Source organism: Rhinatrema bivittatum, chromosome 8, assembly GCF_901001135.1.
Source record: "Rhinatrema bivittatum chromosome 8, aRhiBiv1.1, whole genome shotgun sequence".
Taxonomy (NCBI): Eukaryota; Metazoa; Chordata; class Amphibia; order Gymnophiona; family Rhinatrematidae; genus Rhinatrema; species Rhinatrema bivittatum.
This window is the reverse complement of record NC_042622.1, coordinates 172,953,606-172,977,250: the sequence shown is the minus strand read 5'-3', so window position 1 is coordinate 172,977,250 and position 23,645 is coordinate 172,953,606. Positions and strand designations below refer to the sequence as shown.

General features: G+C 47.3%; 1 protein-coding gene across 6 annotated transcripts in view; it reads left to right on the top strand.

Annotated features, from left to right (window-relative positions):
- The window catches only part of TEX14 (testis expressed 14, intercellular bridge forming factor), a 608,800-nt gene that overhangs the window by 552,813 nt on the left and 32,342 nt on the right, over positions 1–23,645 (top strand). The window contains exons 29-31 of one of the 6 annotated variants that reach the window (XR_003858112.1): positions 1,572–1,635; positions 22,778–22,835; positions 23,463–23,561. Coding sequence is in view for 3 of the 6 variants with exons in the window: in XM_029611458.1 (XP_029467318.1) it covers positions 1,572–1,678; positions 22,778–22,835 (165 nt within the window). In the remaining 3 variants the exon portion in view is untranslated. Of the gene's footprint in view, positions 1–1,571; positions 1,679–22,777; positions 22,836–23,462; positions 23,562–23,645 lie in introns of all 6 variants that reach the window. The other 5 variants (XR_003858111.1, XR_003858113.1, XM_029611459.1 and 2 more) reach the window with 5 other exon arrangements.

Genomic DNA, 23,645 nt, shown 5'->3' with positions numbered 1-23,645 from the left:
TATAGTAGTGCCTCAAAGTTTTGTTCTCTGCCTCCATCTGCTGGTGGTAGTGCATAACCCACTGGTCTGGACTGATCTGTGGTATTACAGGAACCCAATTTTCCTAAAAGGGGGGGAGGAAAGAATAAGCATCTAGGGAGTAGGATCATTTGCTGCTGGGAAGATGGTTGCACAGGGCTTAGAATATCCAAGTAGTGATTTCCTAATCTTTCTAGTGAGACATCACCCTATTGTGTAATAGGGCAATCTCTGCTTTGTGTCATGATCCAGAGCACCCAGCAAAAATAAAGGTACCCTTAATCTCATTTGTCTTTTGTGACCTGTAGCTAAAAACTAGCTACCTTTACCAGCAGAAGTTCTGCCTGATGTAAATATATTAAAAACAACTCTGTTCATGTAGTTAGCTTTATGAATGTTTTGTGCAGGCCGGTATTCTGAGGATTTAGTTTTGTATCTCAGTATCCCTTCAAGCTGCTGAATTGGCTTAAGGCCAGTATTGCTCCTTCCCTTCCCTCTCCTATATAAAACACATTCATATTTATTGTTTTTCTTACAAGCTTCATGGATTGTTTGGGGGGTGGGGTAAACATGTACACAAGATGATTTTATTTATTTATTTATTTAGAGATTTTTATATACTGCGGTACGTATAGATATACATCACCTCGGTTTACAGAAAACAATAAATTAGCAACAGGCTTTACATACAACAGGTTATACAGTAAGTAAACAACAGGTAAACAACAGGTTATACAGGAAGTAAACAAATAACAGCCATAGGCTTTACATAAATAACAGGTTTCAGGAGTACATACTATAACTCCTTTAACTATAAAAACCAATGCATATTCTATTTCAACAACGAAGCAGGAAAGAAAATATGCCATTAACCTGTTAAAGGCCTAATCCAATGTCAAGTTAATGTCAGATTTTTAATGTCAGTTAATTTTGACTAGTCAATAGCTACGAATGTTTAGCTTTCAGGGGCTAATGCTTTGTGTTTATTAGATGTGTTTCAACCAGATAAATGTCTCTGATGGTTCTTGTGTCATAACTCAATAAAACTTTTCATTAAAAAAAACAACACATTCATATTTTATGTATAGAATTAACTGGGTTGTTGTAACTGAAATATAACACAACCGTGGAAAAAGAAAAGACTTCATACAATAAAGGGGAATTAATTGCATACACTCATGAACTATACTAATATTGATAAACAATAGGAAAAGTATGACAATTTTGCTAAATAGATCCATCATGAACACTATTATAATATATTGGACTTTGCATCTCCCTTGTGCTGTTCTTATGGGAGAGTCAGAACTGAAACCTGTATAAGTGCCCAGTTCCTCAATCTGAATCATACAGCTACATAGCATCAGTTTGTTGTAACTGTTCAAATGCACAGCTGGGAATTGATTTCATGGCATCACTTAGCAAGCATGGGAGGCTGTAGTGCTAAAGTCAGCCTTTTACTTATCTTAGAGACTCCAGCATTCATGTTGTTTCATATATTGGGCTGCAATATATGAAAATTAAAACGTTCACATACATTTCTCTAATTAAAGGGAAATAAGTCCAAAAGATCAAGAAGCTGATGAGAAGAACAGAAAAGAGGAAACTAATAGCCAGGTGGAGTGCAGTAAAACAGACATTTGTCCAGAAAATACTTCAGGTATTTTCTTGAATTGTTGGGAGGATAATATCCTTGGACGTTACTTGTGTAGCAGTGAATGTTTAGTAGGAACATTTGTTTCAGCCATTTGATTTAGAAATTAAGGGTTAATCATATAATATCAAACACATTTTCTTTTCTCTTTGTTCACTGGTCATAATTGTTAGTTTCCCATAAGAACAAACTCTACTAAAACAGTTACTCTGTGGACTATTCATTTATATGCAGTGTTTAAGGTTAGTGGGGCTGGCAGTGTAAACCTTATAGCATAGAGTGATTTCTTAATGTCTAGTTCCTGTTTGTACCCCAGATCAGTCCAGACAAGTTGGTTTTGCATCCCTACCAGTAGATGGAGGCAGAGAATAAAAACTTTTCAGGCACTGCTACATAACCAAGACTGCCACTTATAGTCTCCAGCAGATGGTAGAGGTGCAAATCTGTAGAGTTAGAAAAAACAAAAAAGAGAGAAAAAGTTTTAGATTAGTGCAGAGAGAAGAAAAGAAGTTTTCAGGAGACGCTTCCTGAGGTGTTAGGTAGCTTTGTGGACCATCCCTCAAGTTGAGCAGGGGGTTAGCAATCCCTGAGCAGCTTTAGCCTGCAATATCCAGGGGTCTTGGTTTCCTCTTTCCTCCTGAAGGCTTCTTTCCCAAGGTTTTCTCCAGCAGCAGGGAAGTACTTTACGTCTCCTAGGACAGCAGGATTTTAGTTCTCCCATGAGTGACATCATCAGATGAAGCACGGTATGAAAAACTTATGTAAACATTTCTAGAAACTTTGGCACACTGAGGATGCCCAGCATGACACTATCCACACATCCAATTGGGGTCCTTTTTCAGTCTCCTCTTCTCTGCGGAGCTATCATCTCACAGTTGTGGAGCTCATGCTCTTTTTCTTTTGAAAAACTTTTTCCCTGTGCCGGGTTCCTCTCCAAACTTCTCTGCTTTAGTTAGCTGGCGGCGCAGTACGTTTTGCCTTTTGTGCTGTCGATTCCCAGTAGCGGTGCCTTCAGTGTCTGCCAGTCATCGACTGCTTGCCAGCTGTTTTTTCACCATGATGTCGGGTTTTCGTCAGTGCCCCCAGGGCCCTTGGACTATATCCCTCACGGATCCTTTGCTGGGGGTATCACACGACTTTCGGGGATGTCGTTTTGTGAGCAGATGAACCCCAAGGGCTGGTGCGCCTGGCTGGACAAGATGGAGAAGCTGTTTAGATCCAGGAAGTCTGAACCCTCGACACCGGCATTGGGGGCATAGACACCGAAGGGCTGGGGAGAACCGATGGACATCGATCCCTCCGGGGTCTCTGGCCAAGAGGGGTGCTGGAAATTGGCCTTCATCGGTCTCCTCTCGCTCGAGGACTTCTGGATCGTCTTCTTCCTTGGCGCCAGGGAAAGACTGGGCTGAGCACCTTGGGAAACCCCGGAAACATTGCCACCAGTCTCTGTCCTTGCACGGTGACTGACTCGAGTTGGCATCAGCTACTGCTGTGATGCCCCTGAAGTGACCCTGTGATGAGGAGGTATCGCCTTCCATCGAGGCCAGGGTTCCAAGGTGTTCCCCACCAATTCCAATACCGGGCACTGATCTCCCTCAGGGCTCCAAGGGAGACCTGGCTATGCCTCCTTCTCCTCAGTCTGTCCTGTCGGCAGTGGCCTTCGAGGAGTAGCTGGAGCGCAAGGTGCACTTGGCGGTTGTTCGAGCCCTACAGGGCATCGAGCCACCAGCCCCGCTGGTGCCGGAGCCTGCACCTTCTATGTTGGTACTACTGCTGGAGTGCCTCTATGTTCTTCTTGGCATTCTCCCCATGCAGCTGATGCTAGTTTCCAGGGTACCATTGATGTCCCAATGGCCACTGGTGCCGCCTTCTTTTGATGCTATCCCCATTGCAAGATCCTCTGAGGAGGAAGGGCCTTTCAGGCCAGAGGGGCCGTCAAGACCCTCTGTTCCACGGCTAGTATTGCCTGGTCCAGTTCCGGGACCTTTGGGGCCCTCGGTGCCCAAGCCGCTGAGCCTGGGAAGGCCCTCCCATGGGAGTCTCCGGGCGATCTTAGTGAAGATGATGCCCGTTAACGTCCCATGGTGGGATGATTCCACCGAGACTTCTGATGACTCTGGTGACTTCCCCTTGGACCTGTCTCCTCTGGAGGAACGGCGTCGGTCCCCACCTGAGGACTTAACCTTTGCTAGTTTCATACGGGCTATGGCCAAAGCTATTCCATTCCAACTTCTTATGGAGGAAGATGCCAGACACAAGATACAGGAGGTTCTCCAGTTTGTGGATGCCTCAAAGGAGGTGGTGGCTGTTCCTGTCCATGAGATTTTCAAGGAGTTGCTCCTTAGAATTTGGGAAACCCCATCTCTGTGCCTCTGGTGAGCAGAGAGGCCAATGCAGTGTATTTAATCCAGCATGCTACAAGGTTTGAGAAGCATCAAATCCCACACCAGTCAGAAGTCCAAGCACTCTTGCACACATGCAGGACACTGGATGTGCTGGGTAGGAAGGTGTTTCAGGGCACCATGCTGATTGCCCATATCGCCTCCTACCAGCAGTATTCTCGGAACCTTTGGAAGCAGATCCAGGACCTGACCGAATGCCTGCCCCAGCAGCATCAGGACGCTTTTTCAGTGGTCATCCAGGAGGGTCTTGGATGCGGCAAACATAAGATACATTCCGCCTATGATACTTTTGAGACGGTGGTGAGGGTGGTGGCTGCGGGAATCGGTGCCCGCTGGATAGCCTGGCTACGGGCCTCTGATCTCCAGCCGGAGGTGCAGGAGAGGCTCACAGACCTGCCGTGTACTGGCGAAAACCTCTTTGGTGACAAAGTGAGGGATGAGGTGGTTCAGTTACTCCTGGGGGAATTCTGCGCTACCGCGGAATGCAGAATTTGCGCAGAATTCCTCCTTCGCGCAGATTTCTTCCCTCGTCGCAGTTCTCGCAGATTTCCTCGCCACCGCGCAGATTTCCTCCCTCAACTGCCCTTCCTCACACCGTTGCCTCGCGATTTCCTCCCGCCCCGGAAAAAGAAAAAAAAAATGGAAGCATGCCGCGCACGGACAGCAGCCAATCCGAGAAAGCGAAGTCAGGTGGCGCATGGAGAGTGGAGGCATTGCAGCATGGCACCGGCGGCTCAAGGTTAGCAAGCTGTACCGTGCTTAAAACTAAAAACACAATCGAAAATAGAGAGGGGGATGGGGAATGGAGAGAGGGGAAGGGGAAAGAAGGGAAAAAGAAAGGAGGAGAAGAGGCAGAGAGAAGGGAGGGGGAAGGAGAAAGAAAGAAGGGAAAAAGTAGAAGAGGGAGAGAAGGGAGGGGAACAGAGGGGAGGGGGAAGGGGGACAGAAAAAGAGAGAAGGGGGAAAGAGAAACAGAGAAAGAAGGGGGGAGGAGGAAAGAGAGGGGCTAAAGAAGAGACCCAGGCCCTGAGACCCAGGCCCTGAGACTGTATGTTTGAGCCCTTGTGTTTGTTGTGAGCCAGTGGGTAGGTGTCTACCTGGGAGGAGAAGAGGGAGAGAGAGAAGGGAGGAGAAGGGAGGGGGAAGGAGGAAAGAGAGAAGGGAGGGGGGAGGGGGAAAGAGGGGCTAAAGTGTGTGTGTGTGTGTGAGAGACAGTTGTATGTGGGGAGACAGAACATGTGTGTGACATGGCATGTGAGAGAAAACATATGTCTGATATCATGTAAGAGAAACAGTGAGCATGTTGGGGATTCATCCCAAGTCTCCCATATGGCAGTGGCATGATGCAACCATTAGAGAAGCCACTTCCACGCCACAGTGGTGGAGGTGCAGTTGCATCAGAGCCCATGCAGTGAAGTGAGAAAAATGTGAAGGCTCTTTGTTTTCTGTACTATTATTTAAATGATAATACTGGATTGAACTGAAATACAGAAGAATTTGCAAAAAATATTGTGTTATTTTGAAAAATAAATGTGCAGAATTTTGCAGAATTCAGAAATTGTGTGCGCAGAATTTTCAATTTTTTGTTGCAGAATTTTCAATTTTTTTGCGCAGAATTCCCCCAGGAGTAGGTTCAGTTAAAGATCATCATGAGACCCTGCGGCATCTTTCGGCCAGTACATTGGACCCGCCGTCCTCAGTTAGGAAGTCCTCACATCAGGGCCCAAAGAGATCCTTCTACTGCCAGAAGAAATACTACCCTCCCGCTTCTCGCACCCAGTCCCAGTGAGTGAGCTTTAAGGCCCGCCCTAGACAGCAGCGGGGCCCCAGACAAGCCCCGCTACGGTGTTTTGACTGGCTGTGAGGGTGCGTAAGCCAACCGCCTGAACCCTTGATGCACAGCCCTCTCGTTGGAGGCAGCTACGGTTCTTCCTGGACATTTGGCCCAGCGTTGCTTCAGACCAGTGGGTTCTGTCCAACATTTGCCGAGGGTACCAGCCAAACTTCCTGTATGTCCCTCCAGACTCTCCCTCGTGCCCCTCTTGGGATCAGTCATCGCATCAGGAAATACTTGTGGCTGAGCTTGCTGCCCTCATAACAGCCAGGGCCGTGAAGCCCATTCTGCTGAGACAGTGGGGGCGGAGGTTCTATTCCCGGTATTTCCTGATTCCAAAGAGAACAGGGGGACTCCATCCCATTCTAGACTTTAGAACCTTCAACAAGTTTCTAAAAAGAGAAAAGATCAAGGTTGTCTCTCTGGGTACCTTGATTCCCTTCCTACAAAGAGGAGATTGGTTTTGCTCCCTCGAACTAAAAGACAGCTACACCCACATTGAGATCTTCCAAGGTCACAGGAAATATCTCTGGTTTGTGGTGAGCGAGCAACACTTTCAGTACAGGGTGTTGCCGTTCGGCCTGGCCTTGGCCCCATGCGTCTTCACCAAGTGCCTGGCCGTAGTGAGTATGTACCTCTGCAAGTTGGGGTGCAGGTGTTCCCTTACCTGGACGATTGGCTTGTCAAGAGGCCCACCCAGGAGGGAGTGGTACGGTCTCTGCCCTTGATCATTCGGGTGTTAGAGTCCCCGGGGTTTATTATAAACTACCCAAAGTCCCATCTTGACCCGTCATCTCAGTTGAACTTTATTGGCGCCATGTTGGACACCGCTCAGGGCTGAGCGTATCTTGCCCGTGATCGGGCGCTCACGTTGGTGTCCATTGCAGGAGTGGTCCAACAGAGCCAGCAGATTTCGGCATGTTGTGATTCTTGGGACACCTGGCCGCGACCGTCCATGTTACTCCCTTAGCTCGCTTGCATATGCACAGAGCTCAATGGACTTTGCGATCCCAGTGGCAGCAGCCCATCCAGGACCTTCATAGCTGCATCCGCATTAATTCGCCTCCCCAGGACACACTGTCTTGGTGGGGAGAGTCTTGCCAATTTGGAGCAGGGGGTGCCCTTTCAAAATCCCCTACTCAGATTATGCTCACTACAGATGCGTCCAACCTGGGGTGGGGTGCCAATGTGAAAGGGCTCCGCACCCAGGGCCTGTGGTCTGCCCAGGAAGCACAGTATCAGATCAATTTCCTGGAGCTTCACGCAATCCAGTACGTGCTCTGGGCGGTCAGGGATCGGCTGTTCAACAAAGTGGTTCTGATCCAGACTGACAACCAGATGGCAATGTGGTTTATCAACAAACAGGGAGGTACGAGGTTGTTCCTCCTGTGCCAAGAAGCAGTTCATATCTGGTCTTGGGCTCTTTTGCAGGGTATGGTGCTCTGAGCCATGTACCTGGCCAGAACAGAGAATGTGGTGGGGGACAGGCTGAGTCGAGCCTTCCGCCCCCACAAGTGGTCCCTGAAACAGGAAGTGGTGAATCAGATCTTCTGCCTCTGGGGGACCCCGGCCGTGGATCTGTTCTCATCCCCCTGCATCAGGAAGGTGGATCAGTTCTGCTCCCTGTATACGCTGGTCAGCAAACCAACCTCAAATGCCTTTCCCCGACATTTGGGCAAGGGCCTTCTGTACGCGTATCCTCCACTTCCCCTGGTGATGAAGACTCTCCTGAAGCTTCTACAGGACAGGGGAACTATGATTCTCATAGCCCCTCATTGGCTGAGGGGCTATGAGAATCAGAGACTGATCAGTTCCCTCCGGGAACTGATCAGTCTGTGGACCTCCCTAGACCTCATCACACAGGATCGGGGAAGGCTGCGCCATCCCAACCTCCGGGCCCTGTCCCTGACGGCCTGGATGTTGAGAGGTTAATTCTGCAGCCCTTCAACCTCTTGGATGAGGTGTCTCGAGTCCTGGTGGCTTCCAGAAAGCCTTTCACTAGGAAGTCTTATGGCCTGAAGTGGAAGAGGTTTTCCATGTGGTGTGAGCACCGTGGCATGGATCCGTTCTCCTGCTCCACACTGAAGCTGCTGGATTACCTTCTGCACCTTTCGGATGCTGGCTTAAAGACCAAATCCATTAGGGTATACCTGAATGCCACTGATGCCTACTACCGGGGTGTGGATGGTTCACCCATCTCTGTGCAGTCTGTTGCGGGGCGCTTTATGTGGAGTCTGCTTCAGCTGAAGCCTCCTCTGCGGCCTCCTGCTGTGTACTGGGACCTTAATGTGGTGTTGGCTCAGCTCATGAAAGCTCCTTTTGAGCTGCTGCATTCTTGTGACCTTAAGTACCTGACCCGGAAGGTCATGTTTTTGGTCGCGGTCACATCAACACGCAGAGTCAGCGAGCTTCAGGCCTTGGTGAAGTACCTACCCTACACAAAGTTCTTCCATGATAGGGTGCTTCTGCGCACAAACCCCAAGTTCCTTCCTAAAGTGGTGACAGATTTCCATCTTAACCAGTCAGTTGTCTTGCCTTCCTTTTTTTCCAAGCCTCATTCGCACCAGGGCAAACGGGCTCTGTACAGTCTGGATTGCAAGACAGCCTTAGCCTTCTACTTGGAGCGCACAGCAGGCCATAGGCAGTCTACGCAACTCTTCGTCTCTTTTGACAGCTCCTCTAATGCCTGCCGCGCCCTCAGAGGATCCTTCCCCTCCCCTAGCATATTCCCAGCATAGTGTGGCTGCATCAAGACGAACGCGACTGACGTCACAGGCCTTACACAGTTTCCCGCGAATGGAAACCGGCACCATTATGCTCCCACGCAGCTGAGACTGCCTGCTGCGCTATGTCAGCCTGATCGAGGCGCAAATTCACCACTGAATACACAGCCCTAATGCTCTAACAAAGCTAAAAGCATTGCCCTCACTTGCTTTTTAAATTTTTTTTAAAAGACACAGCGGTCATGAAAAAATAAACCACAGGCAGAATGAAGCAGTGTTGCATACCTGTAACAGGTGTTCTCCTAGGATAGCAGGTTGTTAGTCCTCACGAAACCCACCCTCCACCCTGTGGAGTTGGGTTTCTCCTATGTTTGTTATTTTATTTTTTCGTAATTCTATGTTACAAGATTGAAGAGGGACCCCGCATGGGTAGTGGCATGCTGGGCTCCGTCTGATGATGTCACCCATATGTGAGGACTAACATTCTGCTGTCCTAGGAGAACACCTGTTACATGTAAGCAACTCTGCTTTATTCTGCCTGGGGTGAATTCGTGCCACAATCAGGCTGACATTTATTGCGGCAGGCAGTCTCAGCCACATGGGAGCATAATGGCGCCAGCACTGGCCTCCATACGCGGGAAACTGTGTAAGGCCTGTGGTGCCAGTCGCTTTCGGCTTGATTCAGCCACGCTATGCCAGGAATATGCAAGGGGAGGGGAAGGATCCTCTGAGGGCGCGGCAGGCATTAGAAGAGCCACTCATTCCCAAGGCCCTGTCATGGAAACCCCGAGGGTGTTTGCAGCCTTGCAGGCAGGATGAAGGCATGCAGCAAGAGACAAGCAGACTCTCGGGAGCCTAGGGATTCTGCTCACCTGCTTTCGCCTGCAATCCATCCTGGGTTGGAAGATAAGAGGGAGGATGTTCAGACTGAGGAACCCATGCCAGATAAAGGGGACAATGATGTGGAAGATTTTTGCACAGATTTTGTCTTGCTTCTGCACAAAGTCTTTCTGGCCAGGAAAAGTGCAGGAGGCATGGTCGCTAAATCATTAGCCACAGCATCCATCTAAGAGGTCTAAAGGCTCCTCAAACAGGATTAGGGGACCTGCTTCACCTTTTGGGCCTTGCCCATCCTGATGGGGATGGTGAATCTGAGAAATCGGATGATTAGCAGAAGGGCTGGGTGTTCATCTGGAGGATGATCCTGCAGACGACATGGCGGGCGACATGGCGGATAGGAACTGTGATGGGGAGAAGGATCTTGTGGATCCAGACGAGGTTCCAATTGCAGAGAGTGATGATCTACGTATGGTTTGTCTGTTCTGCAAAAAGGAGTTGAAGCCCCTTATTCCCCAGATGCTAAAGGAGCAGGGCATAAAGGATATTCAGGAGGTGTTGGATAATGAAGGGGTGGATCCTGTGCTGGATGGGCAGTGAGGCTTGCCAAAGGTCTTTCCGCTGCCTAAGAAAGTTAAGAAACTGGTGAACCGGGAATGGGATTTTCTCTGAGGACAAGCAGGGATGGTAGTTCTCACACATGGGTGACATCATCAGATGGAGCTTGGCACAGAACTTTGATCTCAAAGAATCTAGAACATAAGAACTTTCAAACATGCCCAACTAAGCATGTGCAGCTGTAGTCATCACCCTGCCCCTTAGGCAGAGTCCCTCAGTCTCTTTTTTTCTGCGGAGCCATGTGGTTGCGGGAGCTGTGTGTGTCACAGTATTCATCTTTGCTCTCTCCTCACAGTTTTTGTAATTGTTTTTTTCTAGAGCTGCAAGCGTTTTCTTTCTTTTACCGTACGGTAGTTTTATTTCTTTTTATTTTTCTTCTTCTTTCCTCTGTCTGCCAGCTGCATGGCAGGCCTTACTTGCTGTGCAGTCTGGCAGAGTCTATTTCTCACTAAAAAAAAAATAAAAAATTACTGCACTGGCAGTTTAGTATCTGTGTCCTCTCCTTGCTCTGTCTGTTTTTGTATCTTTGTCAGGTGATGGCAGAACTGACTGAATGCAGTCCGTGGATGATCTGTGTAGGCTGCTGAGCCCGGGGACTCATCTGAGTTCTACCCAGGCAGGAGTTCTGTCGTTTCACCGATCGATTGACATCAGTGGAAGTTCAGACAGTGCAGAGATCGGGGACCAACTGTTCCTGAGGGGGGGGAGAGCTCATTCTCCCCACATTCAAAGGAACAAGTATCCACAGGCAGGAGACCTGGATGACGTAGCCTCCCCTCCTGCTTGCTGGTGATGGCAGTGCAGTCTCTTGTGAGAGCAGGTGAACAGGAGTCTGGGCAAATAGCTTGCTGCCGCACATTCGGTGACATGCCCAGTACATCTGTGACCTGCACACCGTTGATCTGACGCATTGATGTCAGGACTGTGTCGGGGACCAGGATTGCCATTGAATACCAGGGCTCCCTGGTGCATGACAGCCTTGATGCTGTAAGTTAGTTATTTATTTATTTATTTATTTATTTAAGTCTTTTCTATACAGTCATTAAGTAGCTTCCATCACAACGGTTTACAATAGGCACATAAAAATAAGGATGCTGAGACATTAATTTATACAAGTGCCATATCGGTCCGGTACATTGTTTTTTAAAATAAAATAATTGGAATGTGATACAATACTGTTCGAAGTTTTTTTATTTTTTTCGGAATTAAAAGCAATGCTAAATTTATAAGTGTCACTTTATCTTATAGTGATGGATGATAAAACAAAGTTATATAAAAATAAAATACAGCTACACACGTATTGATTGTGATGGTGTGTGTTTGATTTTGATTTTCATTTGTTCCTACCTCGCACTTCGCCGGCTTCACTACTCACCTCTTTGATAAGCTTCTGTACCGTAGGCATCTGTGGATGTGGAATCTCGATGCACCCGGAGTCATTGAGCGCTTTGGACCTTGATGTGGCAGAGTAGCGGCACCAACCTCTAGTGTCAGGGATCAGGTCTGCCAGCGCCAGGGTCCCCCTCAGTGCCATCAGAGCCGCACTCGATGTTGATGCTCTCAATGCCATCGATGCCTCAGTGCCTTCAATGCCCCCGATTACATCGAGGTGCATGAGTGGCCACCCTCGTCGTCAAGGTGCGTGACCTTGATGCTGTGGCTGCCCTCAATGCCGTCAAGGTGTATGGCTGCCCTCGGGTCATCCAGTGCGTGGCCTCGATTCCATCATGGTGCAGAGCTGCCCCGATACCATTGACGGCCTTCAATGCCATTGAGGTGCGGGGCCTCCATGGAGGCCATCGGGTGGGTTGGCCACCGATGCCTTTTATTGCCTCTCTTGACAATGTCAAGCACCATCAATGAGGCACTGGGGATCGCCAGTGAGCGCCCTGGTTGTCCCCAAGGCTGTCAGCTGCCAGGGCTCTTGAGAGCCCTTGAGTGCCATTGAAGCCCTCGAGCGACAGGGTTTTCAGCCTTGAACAGATCGAGTGCTGGGGTCACCATTTACTCAAGGCACACTGGCACACCAAGACATTCAGGCACAGTGGTCTGGTGTCCTCAAGGCTCCTTGGTGCTGTCCCGACAGAGCACTGAGGGGAATTGTGCTGTCCATCACTGGCCTACAGCTATCGGGTGCCATAGATGCCGATGATCTCGGGGGCCCTGAGCCACTGTGATCAGGGGCATCGGAGGCCCTGCCTGGATTCAAGCACCATTGATGTTACTGATTGCTAGCGAGGCTATAGTCAACCATAGCCACTGGCAAGGGTCGCCAATGAGCTTGCAGTATCGACATCCTTGGATGGATAGGTGAGCTGAGGGGAACAGTCAATGGAGCTGACAATCATCAGTTTCTCTGGGCCCCAATGAAGCATGTCGGGGCTGCAGGGCCTCTGCCTGCAAGTGCCATTGCCATCCTTGGTACCACTGGTCCATCGATTCCTTCGGGCACTGATGTCTCTGTCGATGCCACCAGGCTGTTGAGGTCCACGGGCACCTGTGGTGTCGGGGATGGCACTATATAGCCTTGAACTGATCAAGTTTCAGTCAAGCGCTGTCGAATGCCTGGATGCAGTTTGGTGCCCTTGATGTGATCCATCGTTGGTGAGCGTGAAAATGCTATGAGCCCTTTGGGCTCCGTCACCACTGTGGGCACCAGTGGATGTGGTCAGATGCCATAGGACATGACCACAGAACACCATGGGCACAGTCGGTCACCATGGATTTCGCTGCTGTCATTCCATGAGGGAAATGGTGGTGAGCCATTGCCAATGCAGTTTCAAGGGCTGTGTCTAGCCTCTTGAAGCATTATCAGGTATTGAAGAGGGTGATGCCGTAAAACACCAGGCATCACCATGCCATACCCAGAGCCCCCAGTAGTAGTGGGGACGCTGTCATCACACTGTGACAGTGGAACGCAGCATGCATGGTTGGGTACGGCAACGCATCTACTCCTAGCACCTCGGGCAATGGCAGGTGGCATTCTCCCTCTCTGCAATTCTCAGCCATGCCAGAATTCTGCTATCGTCGTGTCAAGCTCTCAGCCTCCACGTCACTTCTACACCACAAAGTACTGAGAAGCACTAGGGAGGAAAACGTCATCACACACTCTGTGATTTGCCTGTTGGCAGTGTGCAGCCACTGACTTTAGCAAGTGGTGCTCATTCCTTGCTGTGTAGTGGGATTTTACCCACAAGTATGGTGAGTGGGGTCATAGGTGTGTTGCCATCCATAGGATGGGATACCACTATATGAATACTGGTCAGCATGCTTTTACAGCGAAGGGCTCTATTCTCCAGTTGCCCTCTACTGTATGGGTGTGTGTATGTGTGTTTTCCTCATTGCGAGCACAACAGGTTGTGCACCACAGCTACAAGAGTGACCTAGTACTACATTCCTGGTTGAACCCTAAGGGGAGTAGACACCAGGAGGGTAGTGTCGGGAGTCTTCTCCTTCCTCTGAAGAGGAATATGTCTTTTGACCATTTTCGTGTCACAAATCCCCTTTGTGGGGAAGCCCCTAGGGCTCCGTCTGTGGCAGGTTTATCACTGAACTGGAGCCTTGATTCTTTGAATTGGTGCATTTCCTTGTAGGCTGGGGCTGGGGTTGGCAGTGGCAGTCATCTGACTGTATTTGCTGGGGCCCCTTCATTGACTATCATGGTGGCCTTCCCCATCTGAGGATGGTTACAATGGCAGATTGGTTGTTTTTGAACCTCAGCGATCGGTGATTGTATTTCAACTCTCAAATGGAGAGTTGACAGATTGTTTGGGATTGGGAGGCCCCGATTCCCATTGCTTTCCTGTCCTTTCAGGAATAGGGGATTTGACTGGGTTCTAGGGCAACTCTTATGGGTTCCCCTCTGGATGCCTGGTTGTCCACCCCTGCAAGGAGTGTCCCTCGTTCTCCGTTTCCCAGAGAAGGCATGTCACTGCTTCTGTCTGGCAATAGCTCTCGGTTCCTCATAGGATCCGAGAGCTAAGGAGAGTGTTAGCACTCTCCTTAGGTCATCCTAAGGCACAGCAGGTCTATTTTGCAAAGGAGCCTTCCCAGAGTAGCTACCTGGTAAAGATACAGGGTTTCTTCCATCCAGGAGTCACCTTTGATACCTGCTGAGCTCAATGGGTGTTTTTTAATAAGGACCACTATTCCAGTCATTCTTGCCTGTGGGACCCTACTTCAGTGAGGAGGGTTCTAATCCATCTAATCGGTGAGTATGCTTTTCAGCCTATCGTCATATGCATGGCTGAGGGAGGTGGGGAAAAAGGGACCCACAGCAGAGGTGCTGCTCTTTGGATGCAGTGGCTTGCAAGTTATACTTCCCCATTTTATGGATAATCTGTCTGCGGACAGGGAGTCCTGGTTCATCAACAATTGTTCCATTTACTGGACTGCGTGCTTCCTTGGGGGAAGTATATGCTATCATGGCTGACGTATTAATACCTAAAAATCCAGCTATATGTAGAACTCAATGGAGACTTACTTACATTGCAACCGTCATACGTAGCCTCAGTAGAATAATGGCTTATAGTATCAAGCCCATACAACTCTGGGCTTGAATAATCATAGGTTGCTGTAAGTGTTAAGGTGCAAACATTGTGTGAGTACTACTAATGTTTGCTCTCATCGGTTTCCACCAGCCTGGTAAGTAATATCTTACTTCCTGAAGTGCTCGCTCCAACACGGTAGTGTTTCGGAGTGTTAGACTCCTTCCTCAGGGAACTTCAGGGAGGTAGTTTTCTGGTGCAATTCTGTGTGGAAATACAATGCAAGAGTTCTGAAAAATGCCCGAGGGCTATTGGTTAAACAAATGGCAGAAATTGGAAGCAAAAACTTACTGAGAAATGATGATTATGGTCAATCAAGAAGCGTTGAAACTCTGGCTGAGATCGCTAGAAAGACAACATAAAAAAGACAGCGCATGTGGGGTTCAAGGAAACCTATGCGATAAATTGGTGATTGAACATCTTTAATGAGTTTCAAAAGTCTCTAAATGTTGTCAGCACAATTCCGAAGAGAAAAACTTACGTGTCCCAAAAGTGAACAGCCAAAGTAAGAAACTTACGTGCCCCAAAAGTGAGCAGCCTTGCCGAGATTCTTGCCGCTGAGATGACAGAGAACCGCGGGAAAAAACACCGGTTTTAAAGGGGACCTGTCGAATGAAGTTGGTACTGACAGGAAATGACGGATGCGACTCCATATTTGGTGATGACCATATTAGGTGAATGACGTATGCAGGGAATACTAGCTCAGCTGAAATCCATGTATGGGCAGTGACGTCATTCGGCGGCCATTTTGAAAAAGAAAAATGCAAAATGAATCAATCAAAAGTGCAAGGCACCCCGTAAAGGAAACTCCATATTTACGGGGGGAACTTTATGAGCCTGAATTGTCCTCTAAAAAACATGGTTATAGAAAGAATGGCCATATGAAAAATGACGTGCTCGACTCGTGTGTCTAAAAGACATTCATGTTGTAATAGTGACTATATTGACGGGATTGATAACCATAAACAGGCGATAGCATCTGAAAAACTGCCTTTTTGAAGCTTTGAAAAGGCAGGCCCCATGTGTAATGCAAAATTAAGCAAGGGAAAACCATTCTATTCTTTCATTGAGCCCTAGCGGTTCGGTGGAGCGTAATTGAAAGATCCAGCGATTTTCCTTAAAGTTGAGCTGAGATGTTCTATCGCCTCCTCTCCAATGCTGGGGAATATGTTCCAGAATGGCCCATTTATATTCATCAAATGTGTGTGTGTGAGCCAAGCTATGTTGGACTAAAGGAGCTTTGATGTCCTGATTGTTGATCCTACTACGATGTTCTACTAATCTAATGCGGATCTTGCGTCGTGTGCGTCCTATGTAAATTTTGTTGCAAGGACACTGAAGTACGTAAATTACAAAATCTGTGTTGCAATTTACATTGTGTTTATGAATAATTTACATTGTGTTTATGAAAAATAAACATTTTATAAATGTTGTCAGCACAATGGTGATTGAACATCTTTAGAGACTTTTGAAACTCATTAAAGATGTTCAATCACCAATTTATCGCATAGGTTTCCTTGAACCCCACATGCGCTGTCTTTTTTATGTTGTCTTTCTAGCGATCTCAGCCAGAGTTTCATCGCTTCTTGATTGACCATAATCATCATTTCTCAGTAAGTTTTTGCTTCCAATTTCTGCCATTTGTTTAACCAATAGCCCTCGGGCATTTTTCAGAACTCTTGCATTGTATTTCCACACAGAATTGCACCAGAAAACTACCTCCCTGAAGTTCCCTGAGGAAGGAGTCTAACACTCCGAAACACTGCCGTGTTGGAGCGAGCACTTCAGGAAGTAAGATATTACTTACCAGGCTGGTGGAAACCGATGAGAGCAAACATTAGTAGTACTCACACAATGTTTGCACCTTAACACTTACAGCAACCTATGATTATTCAAGCCCAGAGTTGTATGGGCTTGATACTATAAGCCATTATTCTACTGAGGCTACGTATGACGGTTTGCAATGTAAGTAAGTCTCCATTGAGTTCTACATATAGCTGGATTTCCATGTATTTTGATTGTTTCTGCCTTTCAGCTATCTTGAGTCTTTTGCATTGACTAGTATTAATATCTAAACCAGGTTTTGGACAATCTGTTCCAAGATCGCCCTTGTCCTGGCCTGGTTTCCTTAGAGTTTCCAGGCCGGTGAAGAAATACTGTTTGCACTTGCAGACCCCAGCTTCCTATCTCTTACTGGAGGATTTCTTCCCTGTGGAATTCGCTCTCAGTTTCAGCTGTTCCAAGCAGGCTGAGGGCTCTGTCTCGGTGGGTAACTCCCTATTGGAATTGGCAATGACTTATTCGCTTAGGGTTGAGTTATACAACCTAGCGACTTGTGCTTACCCCAGCAGTCCAGTAGTCTGCATCCTTGTGGTGTTCACTCCTTCCAACTTCCAATTAGAATTTCAAGGGGGGGGGGGGGAAGCTAAGGCATTCGTGGTATATCTTAGTGTATACCTGCAAGGAAAGACACACCACTTTTTACCTATATTTTCACCAAGCTCTGGCCATACTGCCTTTAGCTTTTCTCACTTCTCTAGGTTGCCCAAAGAGTCTTCCTGCTCCACTGAAATATCCTGTAGACAGGATGGATAGCCCTGCCCTTAACAGGGTGAAGGATGAGTGAGCTTCAGGGATTGCCTTTCATCCCTTGAAACTCTTGATGCTATCTCGAGGGTCAACTCTGTCTGATCTTTTGGCACATATAGGGTCTGTCACAGACTCTGCTGTTGTTGCTGACTATTCTTCCAAGCATTGCTTGGGTTTCTGCCCATTATGTCTATTAGCCAAATATGGGCACACTTCTGCAGAGATATTCTGTCCTTTGGATGTCCGTGGACTGCAGTTTCTTTATGGAGGGTTCTCAAGCCCCAGTTGTTTTTTTGATTGACTTGTAACCACAAAGAAAACTGTGGTCTTCGTCCAAGCCCTTCTCTTGTTTACATCTCTAGATTTTTTCCTGTATCCAGGAGGTTCTAGACCTACTCTCATTATCAAGGTTTACTGATCCAAAACCCTGCTTGTAATGTTTTCTGAGATGCGGGGTATGTTTTCTTGTTGACACTTGCATCACTTCCTTGCCTTAGGTGCCTCTGCTACGCATCAGGCTTTTGTGTCTGAGTCTTTTCTATTGTTTTCTCTTTGTAGAACCCAACTCTTTTCTCGCCTAGACCCCTTAATTGGTCTGCTGTCTCACAAGCAAAAGGGAGAGAGGTGGTACTTTCAGCATGGTGCAATTTCCCACTTCGTCCTGCTCGGACATCCTATAGCTTAAGATTCACCCATGTGTGAAGACTACCGTCCTACTTGTCCTCGGAAAAAGCAGTTTCTTACCTGTAACAGGTGTTCTCAGAGGACAGCAGGATGTTATTCCTCACAAAACCCATCCGCCTCCCCTGGGAGTTGGTTTCTCATGTATTAGCTATATTATGGACTGAGGGACTCTGCCTAGGGGGCAGGATGATGACTACAGCTGCACATACTCAGTAGGGCATGTTTAAAAGTTCCAGATTCTTTGAGATCAAAGTTCCGTGCCAGGCTCCATCCAATAATGTCACCCATGTGTGAGGACTAACATCCTGCTGTCCCTGAAGATCACCTGTTATACAGGTACGCAACTCTGTTTTCCAGAAACGGGGCTCAAGGTGGCCAGGGCAGTAGCAAAGTTATATCCTTTAATGGAGGATGCTTTGCAACTGCTAGTCTTTACTAAAGTGGATGCTGTGGTGTTGGCGGTCACCAAGAAGATGACCATTCTAGTTCTGGGGTCAGCTACGTTAAAGAATGCTGTATATCGTAAGCTGGAAATACAGCTGAAAAGGATGTTTGAGGTCTCCGTTTTGTGTCTACAGGCGGCGATCTGTGGTAGCCTCATGCTGCACCCTGTTTGCACTGGGTGCAGAAGTCTCAGGAGAAGACCTTAACAGATTCCAGTGACACTAGGCAGGCAGCCCAGGTTGAGGCCGGGGTTGCATATGTGGCCAACACATTGTATGATTTAATCAGGACCACGGCCAGGAGTTTGGTTGCGACAGTATCAGCACATCGATTTCTGTGGTTACAGAACTGGTCAGCAGATAAGTGGTCAAAGTCTGAACTCTGTAGTCTTCTTTTTAAAGGAAAGCTTTGTTTGGAGAGAATGTGGAGCAGTTGATGAAGCATTTGGGGAGCCAAAAGGGAACAAGCTGCCAGAAGATAAGACTGGCAGGAAGAGTTTCCTGGCTCACACTGGGATAAGAGACAGTTTTGTCCTAATGAGCTCTTCGGCATCCTTGCAGAAGGGAGCGGGAAGGTAGCAGTCCTTTCAGAGTTCCCCAAGACCCCTCAGAGATAGTTCCGGTCAGGGCACTGGAACTACTAAGTCTTTGCAATGAAACCAAATTGGTCCACTCTCTTGGGGAGGTTGTCGGGGGACGCCTAACATGATTTTTTGAGGAGTGGACCAAGATCAAGTCAGATCAATGGGGGTTAGAAGTGATAAGAGATGGTTACGCTTTAGAATTTTCTCACCCCATCAGGGAAGCCTTCGTGTTCCCACATTGCATGTCCTGCAGGAAGCCATTCAGGAGACATTGCGTTGCCTTCAACAGTTGAGTACAATTGTTCCAGTGCCATCAACGGAGCAGGGTCGAGCGAGGTACTTGATTTACTTTGTAGTTCCTAAAAAGGAAGGAACCTTTTGACCCATTCTCGACCTGCAGAAGGTGAATGTGGTGCTGTGAGTGCCCCGTTTTCGTATGCAGACATTACGGACAGTTATAGCGGAAGTTCATCAAGGGCGTTTTTGGCTTTGCTGGACTTAACTGAGGCATATTTGCACATTCTCATGCATGGATCATCAGAAATATGTTCATTTCATGGTAGTGGGGCATCATTTTCAGTTTCCATTTGGTCTAGCAACAGTGCCACGCACTTTGATGAAGGTGATGGTTGTGGTGGCGGCAGCGCTCCAAAGGGAAGGGGGTCTTAGTTCATCCTTATCTAGACAACTGGCTTATCGAAGCAAGTTGGAAGAGGAATGTCGTCAGTCAATTCGGAGGGTACTGGAGATGTGATCTCTGGGCTGGGTAGTGAACCTAGGGAAGAGTTACCTGGTTCCAACCCAGACTTTGGAATACAAGGGAGCAAGGTTCGACACCTGATTGGGCAAAGTGTTTTTCACCTTAGAGAGGATTCTGAAGTTACAGTCGCAGGTGGTCCGGCTTTTGCAAATGCCAGTGCTCAGGCCTGGGATTATCTTCAGGTGCTGGGTTCTATGGTGTCTACACTGGATTTGGTGCCATAGGCCTTTGCCTATATGCCTCCACTCCAGAGGGCGTTTCTGTCCCGTTGTAATCCATTGTTGGAAGAGTTTCATCGACCCTTACCGCCGCAGGCGGCCTCCAGATCCAATCTCTCATGGTGGCTGTCTCAGCATAGTTTGGAGAGGTCTGGACTGGGTCGTGGTGACCACAAATGCCAGCCTCAGAGGTTAGGTGCTGGTCTGCCAAGGGTGGACAGCACAAGGACTGTCATCGCCAGACGAAGCTGCCTGGTCTATCAATCGCTTAGAAGCAAGAGCGATGCGCAGAGCATTGGTGCAGTTCCTTCCGCAGGTTTGGAGTCAAATGGTCAAAGTGTTCACGGACAGTGCAACAACGGTGGCATATATCAATTGGCAGGGCGGGATGAAGAATCAAGGTGCAGTTCTGGAGGCTCAAGAATTGTGTGTCAAGGCAGAACAATATCTGGAAGGAATTGCGGCATCTCATGTGGTTGGATTGAACAATGTACGGGTGGATTTTCTCAGCAAGCAGCAATTGGATCCAGGGGAATGGGAGCTATCGGCAGAGGCTTTGGGTCTCATTTGAGCCAGGTGGGGCACTCCCCAGCTGGATTTAATGGCAACACGAGGCAATACCAAGGTAGCGCGGATCTTCAGTCGCAGGAGAGGTAGTAGCCGAAGGGACCGATGTTCTGTTTCTTCCTGGCCAACGAGAATTCTGCTGTATGTGTTTCCTCCACAGCCGCTCGTGGGTTGAGTGTTGCAGCACATAGAGCAACATCCGGGCAAGTTAGTTCTGGTAGTGCTAGAGTGGCTGCGGCATCACGGATCTGATTCAGCTCGCTGTGGATGAGGCCCTACATTTGGCTCATCCACAAGGTATGCTCAGGCAAGGACCTATCTCTTCAGATCGGGTGGATCGCTTTTGTCTCACAGCTTGGATTTTGAGAGGAACCGTTTAAGATCCAAAAGGTATTCAGTCGGTTGTGGCTACATTGCTACAGGCAAGGAGGCCAGCCACCTTGCTGGCTTATGTCAGAGTATGGAAGAGTGTTTGAGTGCTAGTGTACGGAGAAAGGCCTGGATCCGTTTGGGGTGGATATGCCGCACGTCTTGGCTTTTTTGCAATAGGGCTTGTCAAAAGGTTTGGCCTACAATTCGCTTTGGGTACAAGTGGCGGCTTTGGGCTGTCTTTGGGAGAAGTTATTTCTCATCTGGATATCTCAAGGGGGCCAAGCATTTGCGTCCACCAGTGAAAAGAATTTGTCCAATATCTTTGAGGTCCTTCGTTTTAATCTTTACGGAGGGCATCGCTGAAGGACCTTACCTTGAAGATGTTTTTTTCTGGTGGTGGTTTGTTCGGTCAGAAGGATTTTGCAGCTTCAGGCGCTATCTTGTAGGGAACCTTTTCTGCGGATTTCAGAAGATGGAGTAACTTTGCATACTGTACCCTCGTTTTTGCCGAAAATGGTTTCTTTTTTCCATCTCAACTAAACTGTGGAATTACCAGCATTTCCGGTTTTGTCTACAGAGTGAGCACATGTGAGAGAGCTTCACTTATTGGATGTGTGGCGGACCTTGATGCATATCTTAGGGTAACTAACAGTTTCCGATGATTGGATCATCTGTTTGTTGTTCGAGGACGTAAATAAAGGAGCCAAAGCTTCTAAAGCCACTATTGTTCAGTGGTTAAAGGAGACTATTTTTTCGGCCTATATTTGAAAAGGCTGGAAGGTTCCAGAGGGGTTGTGAACGCATTCTACTAGAGCACAAGCGGACTCTTGGACAGAGTGTCATTTGGTGTCGCCTCGAGATCTGCAGAGCGGTGACATGGTCTTTCCTTCATACTTTCAACAGGCATTACCACTTAGATGTGCGGGCGCCAGAGGAGGCCAGCTTCGGTGAGAGTGTTCTGAGAGTGGGTTGGTCGGACAGGTGCAAGCGGTGGAGTTTGTTGATATCTCCGCAAGAGATTTGTCATGTGATGACATGATCCTTGCTTCATAAGCTTGCCAGACATTACTGTTTGGATGTCAGGTTGCCTGAGGCGACAGCCTTTGGTGAAGATGTGTTGTAAGCTAGTCTTTCAGGTACCCGTCTAGTGTAGGGGAGCGTGGGTACATCCCACCTGTCTAGACTGATCAGGAAAGGAAAATTGGTTCTTATCTGCTAATTTTCATTCTTGAAGTACCACAGATCAGTCCAGAGACCCATCCCCTGGTTCCAAAAGACTGACAGGATTGTGATAACTTTTCTGCAGTGCTTATGATTTTTTTAAATGTATATAATTGGAGTTTTTAGGACTGTTAGGTTTTCAGGTCCTTGATGGATGTGAGGGTTCTACGTCAGGGGCCCCAATCATAATTGCTCTGATAGGGGTCATTGTTCATTGAATTTGAGTTTGGGGCTCTACTTGGCTTGGAAACAGGTCATTTCCGAGGACTTCAGGTGGCACTTGGTTATGTAGCAGTGCCTAAAAGGTTTTTATTCTTTGCCTCCATCTGCTGGTAGGGATGCAAAACCCACTTGTCTGGACTGATCTGGGGTACTTCAGGAACACAAATTTCCTCTCTGTGCTATCTTGTACTTATTTTGTAAAGACTAGTTTAGATAGATTTGGGGATTATCAGCTTTCTTCTGGGAGTGAGCCCATTGAAATGGATCTCCCCATTAGGATCTGCCAGACCTTTCCAAGTGACTGAAACAGGATGTTGGGCTTGATGGACCTTGGTCTAACCCAGCATAACATAATATATGTTCTTAAGACCATGACACATTATATGTTCTTAAATGTCTTCAGGCTTATTTATTATGCACAGACAGCAAAATTGGAATAGAACAATGTTGCAGTTTTACACAACTTTTGTCTTTGTGTTTCTAGTTATTCTACCAGAAGATCAGAAACCTGACATGCAGTGGAGGTGGTCTCGCCCACATAGGTGAGTACTCTGCAAAAGACAGCCATGGAAATGTGCAGTCTTCATATAGTATATGGATATTTGTTTTAATTTGGCACGCTGATAATGGAAGTCTTCTTTCAAAAATGCAATGTTTAGGTTTCCCTGGTATTCCTGCCCTCATACTTCATACACTTGCTTAGATTGCAGATCAAAGTCACTTAGTTTACATGCTTTTCAGGTTCTGAGGCTCAGAATATGCTCTTTTTGAAGCTCATGGTAGAAAGGTAATTTTCTTGTGATGTACAAGTGGTAATATATTGGTGAGTAGAACACCAAGTGATGTAAAGCTTAATAGAGAGGCAGTAAAAAAAAAAAAAGGTGGAATTTAGAAGTGACAACAGGTAGGATAATGCATATGAATTGGGCACCTGTAACCTGAATCAAGTAATAAAATAACTGAATATTCTTTGTAACTAAATACTGTATAGATTCTAAAATAATTAGGAAAATTGTTTTAAAATGTTTGCACATCTTACAAAGTGGTAATCTGTTGTCAATATTTGTCATGATTCCCCCATATTTGTATACTAATAGGGACCCATTATTAAAAGCAGATAGGTGAGAGCTGGTCCAATTCCTAAATATTATAAACGGCATTTCCTTTAGATCAAGAAGAAAGTGAACCTTAGGTGCTATGGATATGTCAACTTTGGAAATATGATTGTGGAGGATAACTTCTTTCATCTGTGTAGTGGACATGTGATGGTGAGCTTGTAGTTCAAATTTTGGCATATGCATGTGGCTTTGGGTACTTTTGAAAAACCATTAAAGAAGTTGAAGCTACAAATA